Here is a 17,899-nt window from a genome sequence, read left to right as displayed (position 1 = left end):
TACCAATTTGTTTTCTATAAATTTTATTGAAATGACTTAATTTGTTGACATGTGTGCTTTGTATATATCCATAAATAGAAAGTTGTAGTTTGATAAATTGAATAATAATATTATAAAATTAAACTAACAAATGATTATTTGAAAAAAAATGTAAAATAAAAAATAATACAGTAGCCGGATATGTACAGAGTTTCTGCGCAGAAAAATTTTCATATATTTTGGATGCGTGCGCCACGTGAAAATTTTTATAAATATATTTTTATTAAGAGGGTAAAAAATAAGGGTAGTACTAGCTTTTTCAATCTGTATTTTTTTTGTCACGTACATTTTGTTTTTTCACTTGTTTTTTCACACAATTTTGATGAAAACGAGTGGCTATATATTGTCATCATCGTTGTCATGCCATTAAAAATATTTCCAGCACTTCCAAGGGGGAAACTGAGAGTGCAGAGATATATATACTTTTATTATTCCATGACTTCACCCAAGAAAAAAGCCCTGATTATTATTATTATAAATAACAAGAAAAATATATTTTTATTAATGTGTAAAGTATTGAGCTTTAATTCAACTAATTTTTTTGTTTTTTGTTTCAGCTGTTAATAAGTGGTGGACAACCAACAACAGCAACATCACCAGCAATGTCAGGTGGTGCACTAAGTCCTGGTGCATTATCACCTTCATCAACGGCAACAACAACTGGTGCAGCACCAGGTGCAACTGGTGGTGCAACAACACCAGTTGGTGGTTCAACTGGTCCAAGTTGTTGTGAAAATGGTAGACCTATGATGACAGATCCAGTAACTGGTCAAACAGTATGTTCTTGTCAGTATGATAGTGCTGCTAGACTTGCACTTGGTGCTTATCCAAGACTTGGTCCATCAGCAACATCATACTCATCTTATCCAACACCAACACCTTCAGCAACTGATCAGGGACCTTATCCAAGTATTGGAATGGATAGTTCTGCCTTTTATTCACCTTTGGTATGTCAAAAGCAATAATAACAACATTTTATTATTATACAAATACATAAAAACATTTTTTTTTTTTTTCTTTTTTAATCAAATTTTTAATTACTTACCATATATACACACAGTCACATTAATAAATAATTGAATTTTTTAATTATACCTTGATTGCTTGACTCTTTATTGATTGCTTGCCAATTTATAATCATTACAATTTCTTTTTTTTTTTTTTTACTATTTTCTTTTTTCAATAATCGAATTATTGAAAAATAAATTAATAATTTTTTTTTTCATTTATAAAATTATATTTTTTTGTCCTTCATGTTTTTTTTTTTTGCAATAAACACATACACACCTTTTTTTATAATACACATACATTGTCTCTTATTTATCCGTTATATTGGCTTTCATTTTCTTTGATGTTGCCGCATGCAATAATAAGATCAATATCACTGAGCCCAAGCCACCAAGATAAACACTGATTTTTTTTTTTCCTTTTTTTTTTTGACTTAAAACTTATCATTGGATATCTGTTGTGATTTTTATCGTCTGAACAAATTCTGATTCACCTTAACATGTATTTCATATATACCTTTTAGGCAATCGTTGTCAATTTTTTATTTTATCATTTCTTTGAATTTACTTAAAAATAATCAGTAGAAAATTGAGATTATAATTTATATTAAGTAATAATAATTGAAACAATATAATTTTTTAGATAGAAATAAAAAATATATATAAGTAACTTTCATAGTTAACATATTGAAAAACATGTTGGCAAGTTGAAATATAAATTTAATCCCACGTGCTTGTTACAAAATTGAAAGACATTATCATTTTTGAAGAATCAGTTGTTCTCACGCGTTTATATTCACATGTGAATGATTCAAAATAATATCAACTGTCTTGTGACGAATGATTTTATAATATCGAACATGTGTATGAATTGATGAGATGACGGTGAGACTATAGAAAAAAAATAAAATAATCATTTCTTTGTGAGAATAAAAATATGAAATTAAAAAATTAAAATTATATACATTTGTAGTACATGAAAGAAAAAAAAAAAAAAAACACGAATGACAATTGTACAACAATTTATGTAGACAGTGAGATGCCGCGATTATCAATAATCAAAATCGAAATAAAGTAGGTGATTATAGACACGAATACTATTATGATAACCCCATGTTTCTCTTTTTTTTTTGCTTTATTCTGATGCAAACAGAATTTTTTATTTTTTTTCATGTACATTATTATTTATATATTTATTTTTTTTCTCGTTGATGATTATCACATGTGAAGTTTGCTTTTTAGTCCTTCGTTTCATACGATAATTTGTGGTACATATGCACTCGAAGGTAGTTAGCATCATGGTCGTTATAATGTTTCATGTGCAATTTTACCATCGACCATTTCCGGTCTGCACGCGACAATTATACCCTGAAGGGTTGAATCGGTAATTCAGAGTATTATTTTTATACTGTCTAACATGAAATAATAAAAATAAATCTTTACTTATTTTGTTATTTTATGTACGACAAAATTGAACATTTTTTTTTATGGATTATAAAATTTTAAATCGACTCAATAATTGTTAAATTGAGTTAATTTTTTTAAAAAACTCATTTAAAAATAATTGCATTATTTGTTTTAATTTTGTATTTTTTTTAAATAATAATCTTTTAATATTCCAAGTAGATACAAAATTATAAATATAAATTTATTTTCCCTTGTAAAATATATATTTTTTTTTTCAGTAGTAAAAAACTTGTTTTAGTCAGACTATTATAATTTTTTCAATTTATTTTATTCCAACAGAAATATTATTTATCCAACTAATAATTTTACTCAAATAAAAAAAATTTAATGTATCTTTACATCAACTCTTTTTACTTCTCAACATATCGTCTTGAAAAAAACTAAATAATTTGAATTTAAAATTATTTTTCTTTACCAACTAAAAAAGAAAAAAAAAAATCCTCATTTTTTTTTTTCAAATAATTTTTCATTTAGCTTAATAATAAAGTCATTTCGCAAAGCAATGAATGGTAAAAATTTCAAAAATAATGATTATAAATGTGTAACTAAAAAACTTGACTAAATTTTTTTTTTTTTTAAACTTGAAGATTCATTTCAGTATCCAAACATGATGTCTTATTTACTGTCGAGTTTTTTAAAATTTTTTCTAAATCCTAAATGTGTCCGTGTGTCTGTGTGTCGACCATGAAAGAGCAAAAATTTTTTTGGGTACAGTAGCACGTGCTACAAAAAACGTTATTCAAGAGGGTTTTGAGTGCGTTATTTCAACAAGCGTTATAAGAACGTAATAAGAGGCCGGACTATCATTGAATGAAATGGGCGGTGCGACGGCAATAAGGGCAATAAGCGCCAAGAGTCCTTATATATGCCAACAGGAGTAGAATCGAGCACACACGGTGGTCCAAGTCACATGCTTTTTATACCTCTTCTCTTTCTTTTACTCTTTAACTTGGTTTATTTATTTATTTTTTAATTCCCTTTTTCTCCATCACCACCACTACTTTTATATACTTTTTTTTTTATTTGTTATTTTTCATCTTGCTCATGTATAATGTTTACTTTTATCATGGCCCATTCTTTGGTTGCACTACTTTTACCTTCATATATACCTTTAATACATGTATTGCAACTATACATGAATTTCAAAAACCAAATAGTATATAGTAAGGTTTCATCCTCGTATTATCGAGACTTAATCCAATTATATATATTTTTTTTTTATCCCTTTAATTCGTGTTATTCCGTAATTGAACTGATTTCTCATCGGTAAACAATGTTCAAGCTTTGACAAAAAAGGGCTAGATATATATCATAATCTATATATTTTATTTATTGATAAAAATTGATTTGGAACTTGGAAGTTTACGACTTTTTTATTTATAATAATATTTGAGTTGATTTTTTTTTTTTCAACTCGTTTTGTAAATAAAAAAAGAGTAGTAAATATTGTAAAATGTGAAATTATCTGATGATAAATCTTGATGTTGTCTTTAACAAAAAAAAAAGTATGTACAGAATGTTTTTTTTTTTATTTGTATATGCTCTGAATGCATTTAGAGCAGTATATAGAATGAGTAAAGCAAGTCGTCTACCATTCGCCTTGTCGTGACGTACCGCGAGGAAGAGGTTCACATACTCTTTGAAAGACCACCCGTGATCAGGTCGCCGTCGTAAAATATCGGCGAGTGGTCCCGTCTCTTCGATCCTAGGAGGTCTTCAATGTTAAAATTTCATTTCTAGTACATTGAAAAATAATAAATTATAAATTGAAAAATAAATCGAAAAAAAAAAATTAAAATGTAAATAATGAGGTATGTAACTAGAATGAAAAAAAAAAATTTATAATATAGATTTATTTATATATTGTTGAAAACAGGTTGAAAAAAAAAGAGTACAAATATTTAATATAAATTGTTCATTTTAAAATTAAAGTGAACAGCTAGAGTGAAATACGAAACTTTTTTCGTGCCAAAAAATTGCCTAATAATATATCTTCCATTGTGTGCTATTGTGTCATTAGTTTTAAATAAATTTTTTGACTTGATTTAATTTAAATTACCAAATAAACAATTATATTTTATTTATATATAATAAATTTTCAGGGAAATCCTTATGGCTTAAAAGATGCAACGGGAATGGGTATGACAGCTGATATGGGTGCAGCATGGGGAGCAGCAGGATTGCAACCATCACCAGCTGGATATTATGGCTATGATCCATCAATTGCAGGTTACAGGTATGAAAAAAATTTCAATCATTAAATTTGTCATTTAAAAAAAACAAAGTTTTATTTATAAAATTTCAGTCTAATCTATGATATAACACTTTGTATGAAATTTAATATTATTAAGTAGTTAATCTCTTGAGTAAAAACAGTAATAAGACACAGTAAGATTATTTCAATTTTTTATTTTTAATATTTATCTTATTATGTGGTCCTTGTCGTCGAACGTTCGTACACGTGTAAAAGATTTTTTTTGAATGATGAATGTTTATGTGGCTGTTGAACCTTATGGGAGCAACGATAAAACTAATCTCGGTAGCATTATATATAACCCCAGTCTCTTTATTTTATTTTCTTCTTTTTTTTTTTTAACGCTACTTTCACGATCGAAGAGCCAATAGACTCACATATCTCTGTATTATTCCGTAAAACGTTTTTAAAAACCTGTCAAACTATACAGGGATTTGTTGAGTATCATCTACCCTTGTAACGAGATTTTACTTGTCTACAGAATAGCTCAAATTTACACTGAGAAAATTACTCTTTCATAAAGTATAAAAAATTAAAAAAAAAAAAACCAAACAAACTGTCTATCAAAATTTGAATAAAAATTAAAAAACAATCAATCAAAAAATAAAAGATTATAGATGTGTATACAAGCTGATAGATTAATTTATTATTTTGTTTTTTTTATTTTTAAAATCAAATATCTTTTGTGTGTTATCTTTTTAAATTCATTCACATATCCATTATCCTTTAATTGTCGATGTTGAATGACATGGATGCAAAGCACGGGTACTAACAAAATGGCTGGTAGACGAGGAGTGGGCGTACATAATGGTGGCTTCGTTGTAGGTATCGTAACATGAACAGAGAAAGAGAGCATGAATAAAGTGAATAAAGAGACGAGAGGCAAGTTTATTGATTGGCTTCCTCCCGGGGTTTGTTGCTTGCTCTTTTCATCCCTATCTTTCTCCTTTGCTTTAACGTGAGAGATTGGTATAGTATACGGCTTTTCCATGTTGTATATATAGTACAACATATATACATGTATAGACAAAGAGGGTAGAATGAAAAAAAGAAAAAAGAAAGGTCCTCAGTCTGTATATTTCACCCTACAATATACAGTCACCACCCAGTGGCTCCCACAGGTGCTTTGCTCTGCTTGGCAACCCTCGTGGTCGAACCATTTCATGATGACATGTATGTATATATTTGGTTGTACATATATGAGGAAAATATCCGGGCAAAGATGTGAGGGTTGTGATATACAAGAGGTGGAGGAGTTTTGTTTGGTAGGGAGAAAGAGAGAACGGACAGACACTCCAGTATATATTCTACTAGGCATTGTTTATCATGGAATTCAACCCTCTCGACCCTTTTCTCTTTTACCAACAATCAAGGGGGTGCCCTTCGCCAGAGAGCCACTATTAATTTACTTGCTTAATATAATACTCGGGGTATGTGTGCGGGGTATATAGCTTCTACACTTGATCCATTCAAACCTACTACTATACTCCTCACCATCTCTGCAATATAGCTTTTGCTCTTTGTGTTTTAACTCAGTCACTATTTCGTGGATACACGTGAGAGGAACCAAGAGAGACATACAGCATCACTCGAGTCGACGCTATAGGCGCCATTGTTTTACCTCTGACAAAAAATGTTCTTTTAAAAAAAAAAGAATAAAAAACATTATTTACAACTTTTTTTATTTGTTGCTTTGAGTAATTCTCCCATTGGGTGAATACATTTACTTGTTTATCTTTTTTTTTTTTTTATGTTTTTACTCGAGTTTGTATATCTCGTTGAAAGTTTTGGGTTCATTCGGTGTTAGTCAATTGTTGTAGATGTGAATAACAATGTTTTTTATCATTTTTATCTATTTTTTTTTTTATTCAAGAAGAAAGGATATATTTTTTTTTTCGTAGTTGAATTGTTATTTTTATTTTTAGAATGAAAAATAATTGATTATTATTTTGAATATTTATATATTGCTATTTTGTAATTTGTTTCTTTTTTTTTTTTTGTATTTGCAATGGGTAAAAATTGGAAAGTGGAGTATGCATACCTGGTAGCTACATTATTATTTATGACTGACCACAACAGCCATTTCTACTTCCCCTCAATAGCCAGGTACTTTTTGGTTGCATAAAATGAAAAAAAAAAAAAAAGAAACAACATTTTAATGGGTTTTTTGAATAAATTTAACGGGATTCATATATAGGGCTTTCATTTTTTTTTTTTTTGGGGAATGCGATCATGGGAGGTTGAGGTTTAGAGGTTCGTAATTACGTGGGTTCTGCCAATATTGGTTAACCTTTCGAGGTTGACGCCACCATATGCAAAACCCCTAATGAGTCGCTCGAGTGGCGATGCTCAGTCTCGTATTACTCTCCTTCTCTCTCTCATATATATATTTTATTTTCATTTTTCTCTTCAACATCGACTATAACATTTCATATCGTTATTGCCTGGCAGCAGTCATCTACGCGCTGTGTGTTGTCCAACTCACAAATGAGACCACTTCCCATATCGCATACACTTTATATAATGCTTTTTCATTTCTTTTTTTTTTTTTCTCATTTCATTTTTACTTTTTTTATAATGCCAAACAAGCCCTGCCAAAACGAAAAAAATAAAAAATTAAACAGGAGCCATTTCATTCGATTTTGCACTTTTGAATTCGTTCAACGACTCTCTTTTACTTCGAATGGTTTTGCTCACGTAGTTATTTAATATTCTCTCGTTGGTTAAAATCAACTGCATTTAAATTCTTCTATTTTTTTTTTTTTATTGTTAACAGCCAGTCTGGTCGATAATGTTAACAAAATTATATCAATGAAAGTTTTTTTTTTAATTAAAAAATTGTACTTCTCTCCAAATGAAAATAAAAAAAAAAAAATTTGTTATTGTAATTGTTATTTAAAATTTTTACAATATTTTTTATTGTATTTTTAAAATCAACAATAGCATCTAGATGACAACAATCGATTTTCTGATTGAAAGATTTTCCATACCCTTTTTTTCTCAGTCTCGGTAAAATTTATATATAGACTTTTTTCTCTTGGGTTTATTTTTGTGAAACACGCACGATTTTATTGGAAAAAAATAGGACCTCAGTGGCCGCCTTTCCCTTGTCTAAGGGGAAGTTTAATAGAGGGTGAAACCACCTCCTACTTTCTTCAGTCTATACGCCAGCTTTCACAGCCATTGTGCAAGAAAACCCTCTTATTTTTTTATATATACATATATTTAAGTCACTTTAGCCTGATTCTTTTACTACTCACATTGCCAACCCCATTTTTTTATTTTTCATTTTACACTTATTTGATAAAAAAAATTTAATTCAATTTAAAAATAAATATATTACACAGATTTTAAGATATACCTAAAAAAAAAAACTTGATAAATTAAAAATTAAATTTTTTAAAAATATTTTTATAATTCAAAGAATATATAATATATTCAGTTAAAAATAAAATATTCAGCTTGTTAAGTGGGTCACAGCTGCATGTGCACCCCATTAAATATATAAATATATAAATATATAAATTGACTGACAAAAAAATGTGATATTGAATCACGATGAAACTGGGCAATTCGTTGGTCATGGTGTGGCGATTTGGTCGGTCGTTGCACCCTCATGAAGCTACTCACCAGCAGCTTTAGTCCCCACATGATCTTGCTTGGGTATTTTAGCTTTGAAAAGCCACCATTCCGATGTATATATATATATGGCTATAATATACAGTGACTTGAAAGATGGGGAGAAAATAGATCGATCGAATCGCCATTACAGTGTGAGTGAGTACCAGTGTGCCTCGATGGAATCACAGTGGTATACTCAACCACCACAAGCCTGATGGTTTATTTTCTCTCATACATTTTGCCAGCAATGTGTATCAACCCTCGTATAAAATAAGATGTCGTTCTCTATAGATATTTTATATAATACACAAGCGTATATTCTACGCACACATGCTTTTTTTATTTTTATTTATTTACTTTTTTTTTTTGGCTGAGTGTAGCCCAAGGGAATTCTCGAGTTATAAACCCTCTTATTCTCTTATATACACATACTCAAAAGACGAGGGGTTAAAGAGGGATAAATCATGATAGAAAGTAACTTGAAAAGTGTTTGATATACTCAAAGACTTTATCATGTATTTTTTCTTTTAAGTTTCTAGTTTATTTATTTATTTAATATTTTAAATATAAATTATTAATAATAGGTTTTTTTTTTCATTACAGTTATGGCGCTGGTTATGATCTTGCAGCACGTAGAAAAAATGCAACAAGAGAATCAACAGCAACATTAAAAGCATGGCTAAATGAACATAAAAAAAATCCATATCCAACAAAAGGTGAAAAAATAATGTTAGCAATTATAACTAAAATGACATTAACACAAGTATCAACATGGTTTGCAAATGCAAGAAGACGTTTAAAAAAAGAAAATAAAATGACATGGGAACCAAAAAATAAAACTGATGATGATGATGATGCAATATTATCTGATTCAGAAGATGCTAAAGATAAAGATGACATGAGTAGTGACAATCGTAGCGATAGAATTGGTGATGAATCAAGACGTGGTCTTGATGATAATGGTAAGTTTAAATCACTTTAAATATATATTATTTAAATTTAATATACATGATCAATTTGAATTTTCATGTTGTTAATTGTGTACAGATTATAAATAAATTTACTGAAATATATATATACATAAACATTAGCTGTAACTGGTGTATATATTGTTGAAATGGACATAATGGTTCACATGTGGGTAAACACAGTGACGGGTTGTGGGCTGCCACCGTTGCAAAGAGATTAATGGTCTTTTGGGTTTGCTTTGGCTTGTGTAGTCTCTCTCTCAGGGACCACCACTATCAACTCTCACCCCTTTTAACTTGAATTTCTCTTTCCATTGCCACAATGAGTTGAGTATTTCTATCATTCGTTGTATGGTCATGTATAGATGCTGGCTGGACTGTTGGGAAAATGTCCAGGCTAAAATACACCTAGTCCATATATATATATATATTTAAGGGTGGTATATTTCAGCCCCTCAAGAGATTTGCTATAGCAACCATCAGTTGTACAATTCTATATACCTTCTCAACCTCACTTTCTATACATTCTCTTCTCTTCATGTTCCCCTCTTTCTCTTTCTCTCTTGGTACACTCTATTTTAGAGTCTATATGTATATATATATCCAATACAAAATACTCGGTTCGAGGCATACTCGATGTATCAGCGCCCAAGGCGAGACGAATGGCAGAACACCCTCACTGCCAAACCATTACCAAACATATAATACACTCTCAATTTAATATATACATATATATTTTTGTAATCCAATTTTCATTCGGAAATGGGGACACATTGTTTCTTTATAGGTTTTCGTTTATTATTATTATTATTATTGTTGTTACTTTGGCCAGTTATATTCATTGTTTCTTTATGGTTATTTCAGTAAATTTCCATTGTTTCAAATCAATACTTTATATGTATTGTTGTTTATTTGTAAATAAATATATTAATCAAAAAAGTTTCAACAATATTAAATTATTATATATATTTTTTATTTGTTGAAATAACTATATATTATATAAAAAATAAATAAAGAATAATCCTTTTTTAAAGTAATAATAAATTATCACGATTAATCGGTAATAAAGTTTGTTATAAGGGTCAGAAGTTAAAGAGCCACTTGTGGACTACTGGCAGTATCTATTTAGTTGTGCCATAAGGTTTCTTTTTAAGAGAGTTCATAGGGGGGAAAGAGAGAATGGGTAGATGATTTTTACCCTAAAACTCTTTTGGTCCTTGTTCCACTTGAAATATTCTGGACAGTACAATAATGAAAACAAGAGGGTGTTGATGAGAAAAACAGAGAAAGAAGTAGAATAAAAAAAAAAGTAAAAATAAATGTTAAATGAAATTCTGTATACAGAAATATAGCTGTAGCATCAACAGCAGCAATGTGGCAGCATCGCTTTCGCTTGGGGAATTATCGCTTGACGACCCATCAAGTAAACCCTCTGCCAACTCATTCGAACCTCTTAATGAAATTCTCACCCCGAACTGACTGGCTTTGGCCAAGCCTGCCAGACGTGAACACCACACGGGGATGGTGGACTTTTTGCCGCCAGTCCCGAGTGCTTCAGGGGGCTGGAAAATGAGGCAAAGGGTGCCAAGGGATATAAAAGACTATCAAAAAAAATAAAAGAGCAGTGACGAAAAATAAAAAATAAAAAAAAAAAGTGAAAAGAAAAAGAAGGGTGATGAGAAAGAGATCTCTGTCACCCCGAGGGGATCTGAAATCTCTAACGCTCCCCAAAGTGGTTGCAGACTTTAATGCCCCCTTCCTTTTTTTTTTTTTTCACAGCATCCCTTACGGCTTAACTCCATCGAGAACGTTGAAGAAAAAAAAAAAAAAAACAACCCCCTTTCACTCATACCCATTTACGTTCTTTTCTTCGAGCACTTTTCTCTCCCTTATATTCTCATAGCATCCCCCGCAATGACACGCATACCGCGTCTCACTTTCACACCAGGGACTATAAACCATTAACGCACCAATATTGCGAGAGTATATATATATACATCCAGGATGCTCTCAGCAACATCACCCCCATTACCCCTCATCCAATAATTAACGAGCCCCGGGATTTTGGCTTATCGTTTTATTTATTTATTTATTTTTTTTTATTATTATCTATAGATATATATCTATCTGTCTCTGTTGTTTCAAGTCACACCCTCGGCTTTGTGTGTACTTATGTGAGTCTCGAGATTTTCCAAGAGGTCGACAAGTCGATTGGTGTTTTGATACATGACAAAGCCTTACGTGACACGTGACACGTGTCACTCTGCAAATAAATACATTAAAAAAAAAAAAAAAAATGTATCTTTTATATAAAATATTCTTGTTTGAATATTATATTTAAAATGAATAATAATTTCATTGTATTTATAGAACCAATGAGACACGTTAAAGCTGAACATATGCAACATGACAAAGATCTTGATGATGATGATGAGCTTGATCTTGAAGATGATCCAAGAAGAGGAGAAATGTCATTTCATCATATGCCCCAACATCATCATCACCTTCATCATCAATCTTATGATGATCATATGAAAGAAGAAGTTAAATCTGAGTGTCAAGCTAGTGGTGTACCAATACCAGCATCAAAACCAAAAATTTGGTCGTTAGCTGATACAGCAGCATGTAAAACACCTCCACCACCATCTCATCCACATCATCAAGCTTATTTAAATCATCAACAACACTATGGACATCATCAACAACACTCACAACATCATCAGCATCAACAACATCATCAACAGCAACAACAACAACAACAGCAACAACAACAGCAACATCACCAACATCAACAGCATCATCTTGCAACACAACAGTCACAACATTCTCATCAACATTCACAACAACCTTGGCTAGGTTCAAGTGGACTTGGTAGTGTAGGTGTTGGTGGTGTCAGTGGTGGTAGTGGTATCAATGCAAGTGTTGGTGATAGTGTTAGTGGTGGACTTGGATCATTTGCATTACCATCATCAGCATCAATGAGTCCATCATCAGCAGCAACAGCACCATATTCAAATGCCGTAACAAGATATGGTGGTTTTTTAAGTTCATCATCAGGTGGACAATTACATTATAATCCAAATTCATCATCAGGATCAACATCAAGTGCATCATCATCAGCTGCCGCGGGGTTTCCCGAAGTTGGTACGGACACGCCACCACAAACACCACCGAGTATGAAAGTGGCAACACCCAATGGCGTGATCCCAGCACAAGTGGGAGCATATTGCCCAAGTGGCAATACCACAACCAACAACAATAATAATAATAATCAAATAACAAATCATCATTATACAAGTGGACATGGTAATAGTAGTAATGGTTATTTATCAACAAGTTCTGGATCAGCAAGTAGTAATTCTTCATTTGGATCACGTTTACAATCATCACCACACAAAGATTTTGTTGGTGGTAATCAAAATTCCGTCCTTCATCAGCAAACAACTGCCAGTCTTCCACCCACAGAAGCTACCACAGCGTTTAAGCCATTTTATAAAGGGTGAATATTTATTATCTTTATTATTTTTTTTCTTTCTTTCTAAAAGCTCATTTATTTATTTTTGCAAGTTTATTAAAATCTATATAATCTTTGAATATCAATAGAAAAAATTAAAAATTAATAACCGTTAAATTTGGATATAATAATTCTTGTCAAAGTTGTAAAAGTCAAGTGTATATATATATATATTAAATGTATAAATTTATCACTCAATTCAATCATAATTTAAAATAAATTAAGTTACAGATCCCAGTCCATGGCCACCGGCTTTGTATCGCCCGTTTAAGAATCATCTTTCCAGGTCAAAAAGCATCATCATTAATCTCTCCTTTTCTCTGTAACCTCAGGTAAGACAAATAAAATAATTTTTAAAAACAAAATAATACAAAAAAAAAACATTACATAAACAATAAATTAAACAATTATTCACACTTGATGAATCAATCAACACAAATCATTTAATAAAAAATAAAAATCATATATATCAAACCTACACATTAAAATAACATTAAAATAACTGCGTAGAATTGAGACTTGTTCTGAATTAAATATTTTTGACGCTTGAACGCACGGTCATAAATTATCGCGTCAAGTATTTAACTCTATTTTATACCAGAAGCTTGACAAACTGTATCAAATGAAAAATAAATAATAACACAAGAATTTAATATAAAACAAATTCAATTTAAAAAAAAAAAACAAAATTTTATTTTATATATTATATATATAAAAAAAATAAATATAAAGAAGTCATAGTTTATCAATAAACATGATCGAAAACTACGATGAATGTAACACAAGTTTAGTCGTATTTTTAAACTTGATTATTTTTTTATTAAAATTTTATTTATTTATTTAAGTTGAATTTATCGATAGTGAATTAATAATATCCAAGAAGTTTTTTTTTTTTTTAATTTTTTTTTCATAGATTGGTCTTTTGACATGGAAAGTTAGTTGGTCCTGTGGCATCGAAATAATAATGGAATAAACGGGTTTGATGTTGAGTAGCGTGTGGCCATAAAACGAAGGCTATCGCCACCTTCATGACAGTGACAAATGAATCTTGATTTTGATCAGTGAATGGAATCACTAGTTGATTCTTTCTCTATAATTTTCTTAAGCAAAATTATTATTAAAGCTACAAGTAGACACACCTCAATTGCCCAATCGTATATAAATATTTCATTTTTATTTTTTGATCTTCATTTAAACTATATTACTCTCTGTACATCATCAGACTTTTACTTAAATTTTTTTTCCCTCTTTTATTTGTCTCATAATAATTGTTGTCCTCAATAATATCAAAAAATTTTTTATTTATTTTTTCAAAAAATAAAGATAATATGAAAAATAAAAATTTAACAAATAATTTGGTACATAAAAGAAATGAGAGAGATACTTAAATAAATAAATAAAAACATAACGGAATGAAGTGAAAAAATAATAAAAAAAAAAAAAAAAACCCGAGACATTGATGATGTGTATTTATATATTCGGTATAGTCAAGATGAAATAAAATAAAATTAAAAAATATATAAAAAATTTTTTTACGAAGGTAGACTGTAGATGGAATGAAAGGCAAAAGGACGGAAGGTAGCGGTGAGAGAAGTGGTCACCACCGTCGTTGAGTCGTCTTTCGGAGGCCGGGTGTTAGCGGGATGCCCTTATCTGGTGGCAATCTGATCCTAATTTATAGCCACGTCCCAAATAAACTAGTTTTCGCTGTCGTCACCTCACCAAGAATTGCCTCAACGATCAGTAGGCCCTCTTGGAGTCCTCACCTTATTGCCTTCTTTCTGCTCATCATCACACTAACTTTGATACTCTACCACCATTCTTTGATTATTATACTGCCATTTTGCCATTATTATATATATTTATTTTAAATAAAAATATATTTTTATCATCATGATCATCATCATTATCATTATCTGGTTTTGCTTTATCAATTTCTTCTTTTTTTTTTTTTCCCTCAAACTACAACTCAATGATATTTTTTTTTTGTCATTTCTCTCTCACTTTTTTTCGTCAAATAAAATTTTGTAAGCTTGACAAACAAAGTATTTAAAATTTGACAGATAAATTTTTTTTTTATTTTTCAATTCATTAATAATGAAGGATAAAAAAAAATATAATATTGTATATTTAAAAAATTTTAACGTGACCAAATGAGCCTTAATTAAAATGATGATCAAAAATAAATAAATAAAAAAAACTTGAGGGTATCAATTCTTGTTTGTATATATGAAAAACTGGGAGGCCTTGCTAAGAATATATTTTATTTTTTTTTAAAACCCTACACCAGGTAGCTAAATAAATAAATAAATAAAAAAAAAAAATTTCAACGCCTCGATAATTGCCAATTAGCCCAAAGATATTTAATTGCCATTAGGATGGGTGGGTTTATTTTTTCAATGACACTGCATTTTAAATTTAAACATCTGTGCTTTTTGTTTTAAAGTTTATAATACCCATAATAATATTCAACCAAAGATACTATTATTTTTTCAATTTTTTTTATTTGTTTCATTTTATAAATCGCGCCTTTTCGATATTTATGCGATAACCACAGTATCTGCATAAAATTTTACCAACTTCTACGATGCCAGTATATACCCATCGTTTTCATTCTTTATTTTATTATATTTTTTTTCTTTTTCAAGCACCTTGAGTTCTCCTTAATAAATCCTTATGCCCAATGGAGCTCTGGAATGGACACAGGGATAGCAATATACTCGTACTTGTGACTCCTGTTGCCCTCCCACCCTCTCCAATGAATTCCTCTTTCCTTTCGCACCTATTTTTAGTCTTTTCTCTTGTTTGTTTTTACCTTTTTTTTTTTTTTCTCCTCGATGAATATAAAAAGAAAAAAAAAGAAAGTGAAAGACCTAAAAAAGAAGGAAGAATTTCGCGATCGACTTGGTAACGGTTCGATGAACACAGCGCGTCAACGAATTACACGATTCGCCGCGCAACAAGTGGCGAAGCCCATTTCTTATTCGACAAAAGAGGCGGACGCGTTTTCATATATATTTATTTTTTTTTAATCTTTTATCCAAACAATAATAATAAGTTAAATATGGCTATGGTTGTAAAACGTGAAACAATTTTTCGATTAACAATAATTACTTTGAAACATTTGTATTGAAAGTTAAAAAAATAAGTAATAAAATGTAACCGTTGATCGCGTGTATGACGCACAAAAATAATATAATAAATATAAAAAAAAAAAAAACAAACAACCAAGTTTTTTATATCGTAAACGCGCTTGTTTGAAATTCATGGTATGCGTATTTTATATATATAAACCTACATGTATGAGTTTAAATACATTTATCCATATATATATTTATTGAATATATGTGAACGCGAGGAAGAGTAGATATATATTGAAATGGTATAAATATACATGCATATCGATTACCTCTCCAAAAGATGTAAATGTTTGTAATGTCAAGTGAGAAATATGTTACACTTGTTATTAAAACGATAAATTCTTGATATGTTCTTAAAAAAAAAAAACAATTTATATTATTTTCTTATTTTTAAATTATTTACCTTGTTATATATTTGTGTTTATGGTTTATTGGTACACACTCGAGAATAAAGAAAATTGTTTAGTAAAAAAAAAAAAAAAAATTACTAACAAGATGTGTTAAATTGGATCGATGAAAAAAAACGAAAAATAATATTTAAATTACATTTCAAAATGTAATATTTTTTTTTTTTATATATAACAAAATAAAATTATATTTTATTTATTGGTTTTTTTTAATTTAAAAAAATTATTTTTGTTTATTTTTTTTTTGTTTATTTTTTAAATTTAAAAAATATAGCTATTTGACGTTATGGAAAATATATTTTTAAATATTTTTATATGATGAAATATTTTTTGATACTTTTTAAATTTGTCATAAATCAGTATGAATATTAAAATGACAAGTAGAGGCGTTGAAGCATCAACTCGAGTAAACTGATATTTCTCAACTACATATACTATTACAATATTGAATCACTGTCTGACTATATTTGAAAAAAAAAATATATATAAATGTGTGTGTTTGTCTTGAATTTTTATTTGCTATTGGCAATGAGATGCGCATTCAAGTCAGTCAATATAAAAACACACACATATATACAGTAGCCAAACCAGCCAAACCTAATAGGCATGATAAAACGGATTTGTCGTTTCTGGAATATTTCTTGTGTGTATCATGAATCGTGATTTATTTAATCCACATCCGGGTCACTCAAAACTTCCAACTATCATTCTCACAATTTAATCAGAATAATATATAAAAAAAAAATAAATAATCATGATGAAATATATTTAAAAACAATATTTATATAATTGACAGTTGAAAAAAATGATTAAATATTTTGGTAAATTATTTTTAAAAATACCGTGTTGTTATCAAAAACACTAGGTGTTTTTTTTTTCAATTAAAATTCATCATTATGAGCATAGACAAATAAATGAGTCAATTGATCATCATGATTATTTTATTTATACGTTTAAAATTTAAAAAAAAGTTGAGATTATAATTTTATAAATAAATAAATATAAATTTGTGTATTTAACCAAAGTGAATATGGTAATTATATGGTAAAAAATTCACTGCGTAAATATATATCATGACTGTCTGTTTGGTCGCGTAAGTGCTCCAGTAACAAGCAGTTAACAAACATGGCTTGATGTACGTTTGGTGACAAAGTTAAGCATCGTTGTCTTTATGTATATATAAAACCGGTATCTCAGTGCACCATTACAATTTATATTGTACATGTAGATATAGGTATGCGTTTGACCGCTAGAATATATATAGCTAAGTAACTATAGATAAAATGATGCTCTTTCTATAAACATTTGCAATAGTGGTAAACATGCTTCTCTTGTAATTGCAAATAGGGAAGTATCCGCGAGCATGTGACACTCACGATTTGGCCTTTTGATACACTGAATATTAATCATCGCAGTTTGAATAAATAATAAAATTACTATATTTTTAAGATTTATATATCTGCTAAATTTATTACAACACAT

General features: G+C 29.5%; 1 protein-coding gene across 9 annotated transcripts in view; it reads left to right on the top strand.

Moving 5' to 3' along the window:
• LOC122856908 (homeobox protein caupolican) overlaps window positions 1-17,899 on the top strand; it is a 46,870-nt gene that overhangs the window by 26,632 nt on the left and 2,339 nt on the right. For 7 of the 9 annotated variants that reach the window (XM_044158796.1, XM_044158793.1, XM_044158795.1 and 4 more), the window contains 5 exons: window positions 597-986; window positions 4,616-4,749; window positions 8,992-9,350; window positions 11,727-12,855; window positions 13,096-13,202. In XM_044158796.1, coding sequence (XP_044014731.1) covers window positions 597-986; window positions 4,616-4,749; window positions 8,992-9,350; window positions 11,727-12,855; window positions 13,096-13,141 — 2,058 coding nt within the window. In that variant the 3' untranslated portion in view covers window positions 13,142-13,202. The remainder of the gene's footprint in view (window positions 1-596; window positions 987-4,615; window positions 4,750-8,991; window positions 9,351-11,726; window positions 12,856-13,095; window positions 13,203-17,899) is intronic. The other 2 variants (XM_044158798.1, XM_044158800.1) reach the window with 1 other exon arrangement.

The sequence above is a fragment of the Aphidius gifuensis genome, linkage group LG5, assembly GCF_014905175.1.
Source record: "Aphidius gifuensis isolate YNYX2018 linkage group LG5, ASM1490517v1, whole genome shotgun sequence".
In the NCBI taxonomy this organism is placed as follows: Eukaryota; Metazoa; Arthropoda; class Insecta; order Hymenoptera; family Braconidae; genus Aphidius; species Aphidius gifuensis.
The sequence above is the reverse complement of the archived record's forward strand: the minus strand, read 5'-3'. Positions and strand labels throughout refer to the sequence as shown.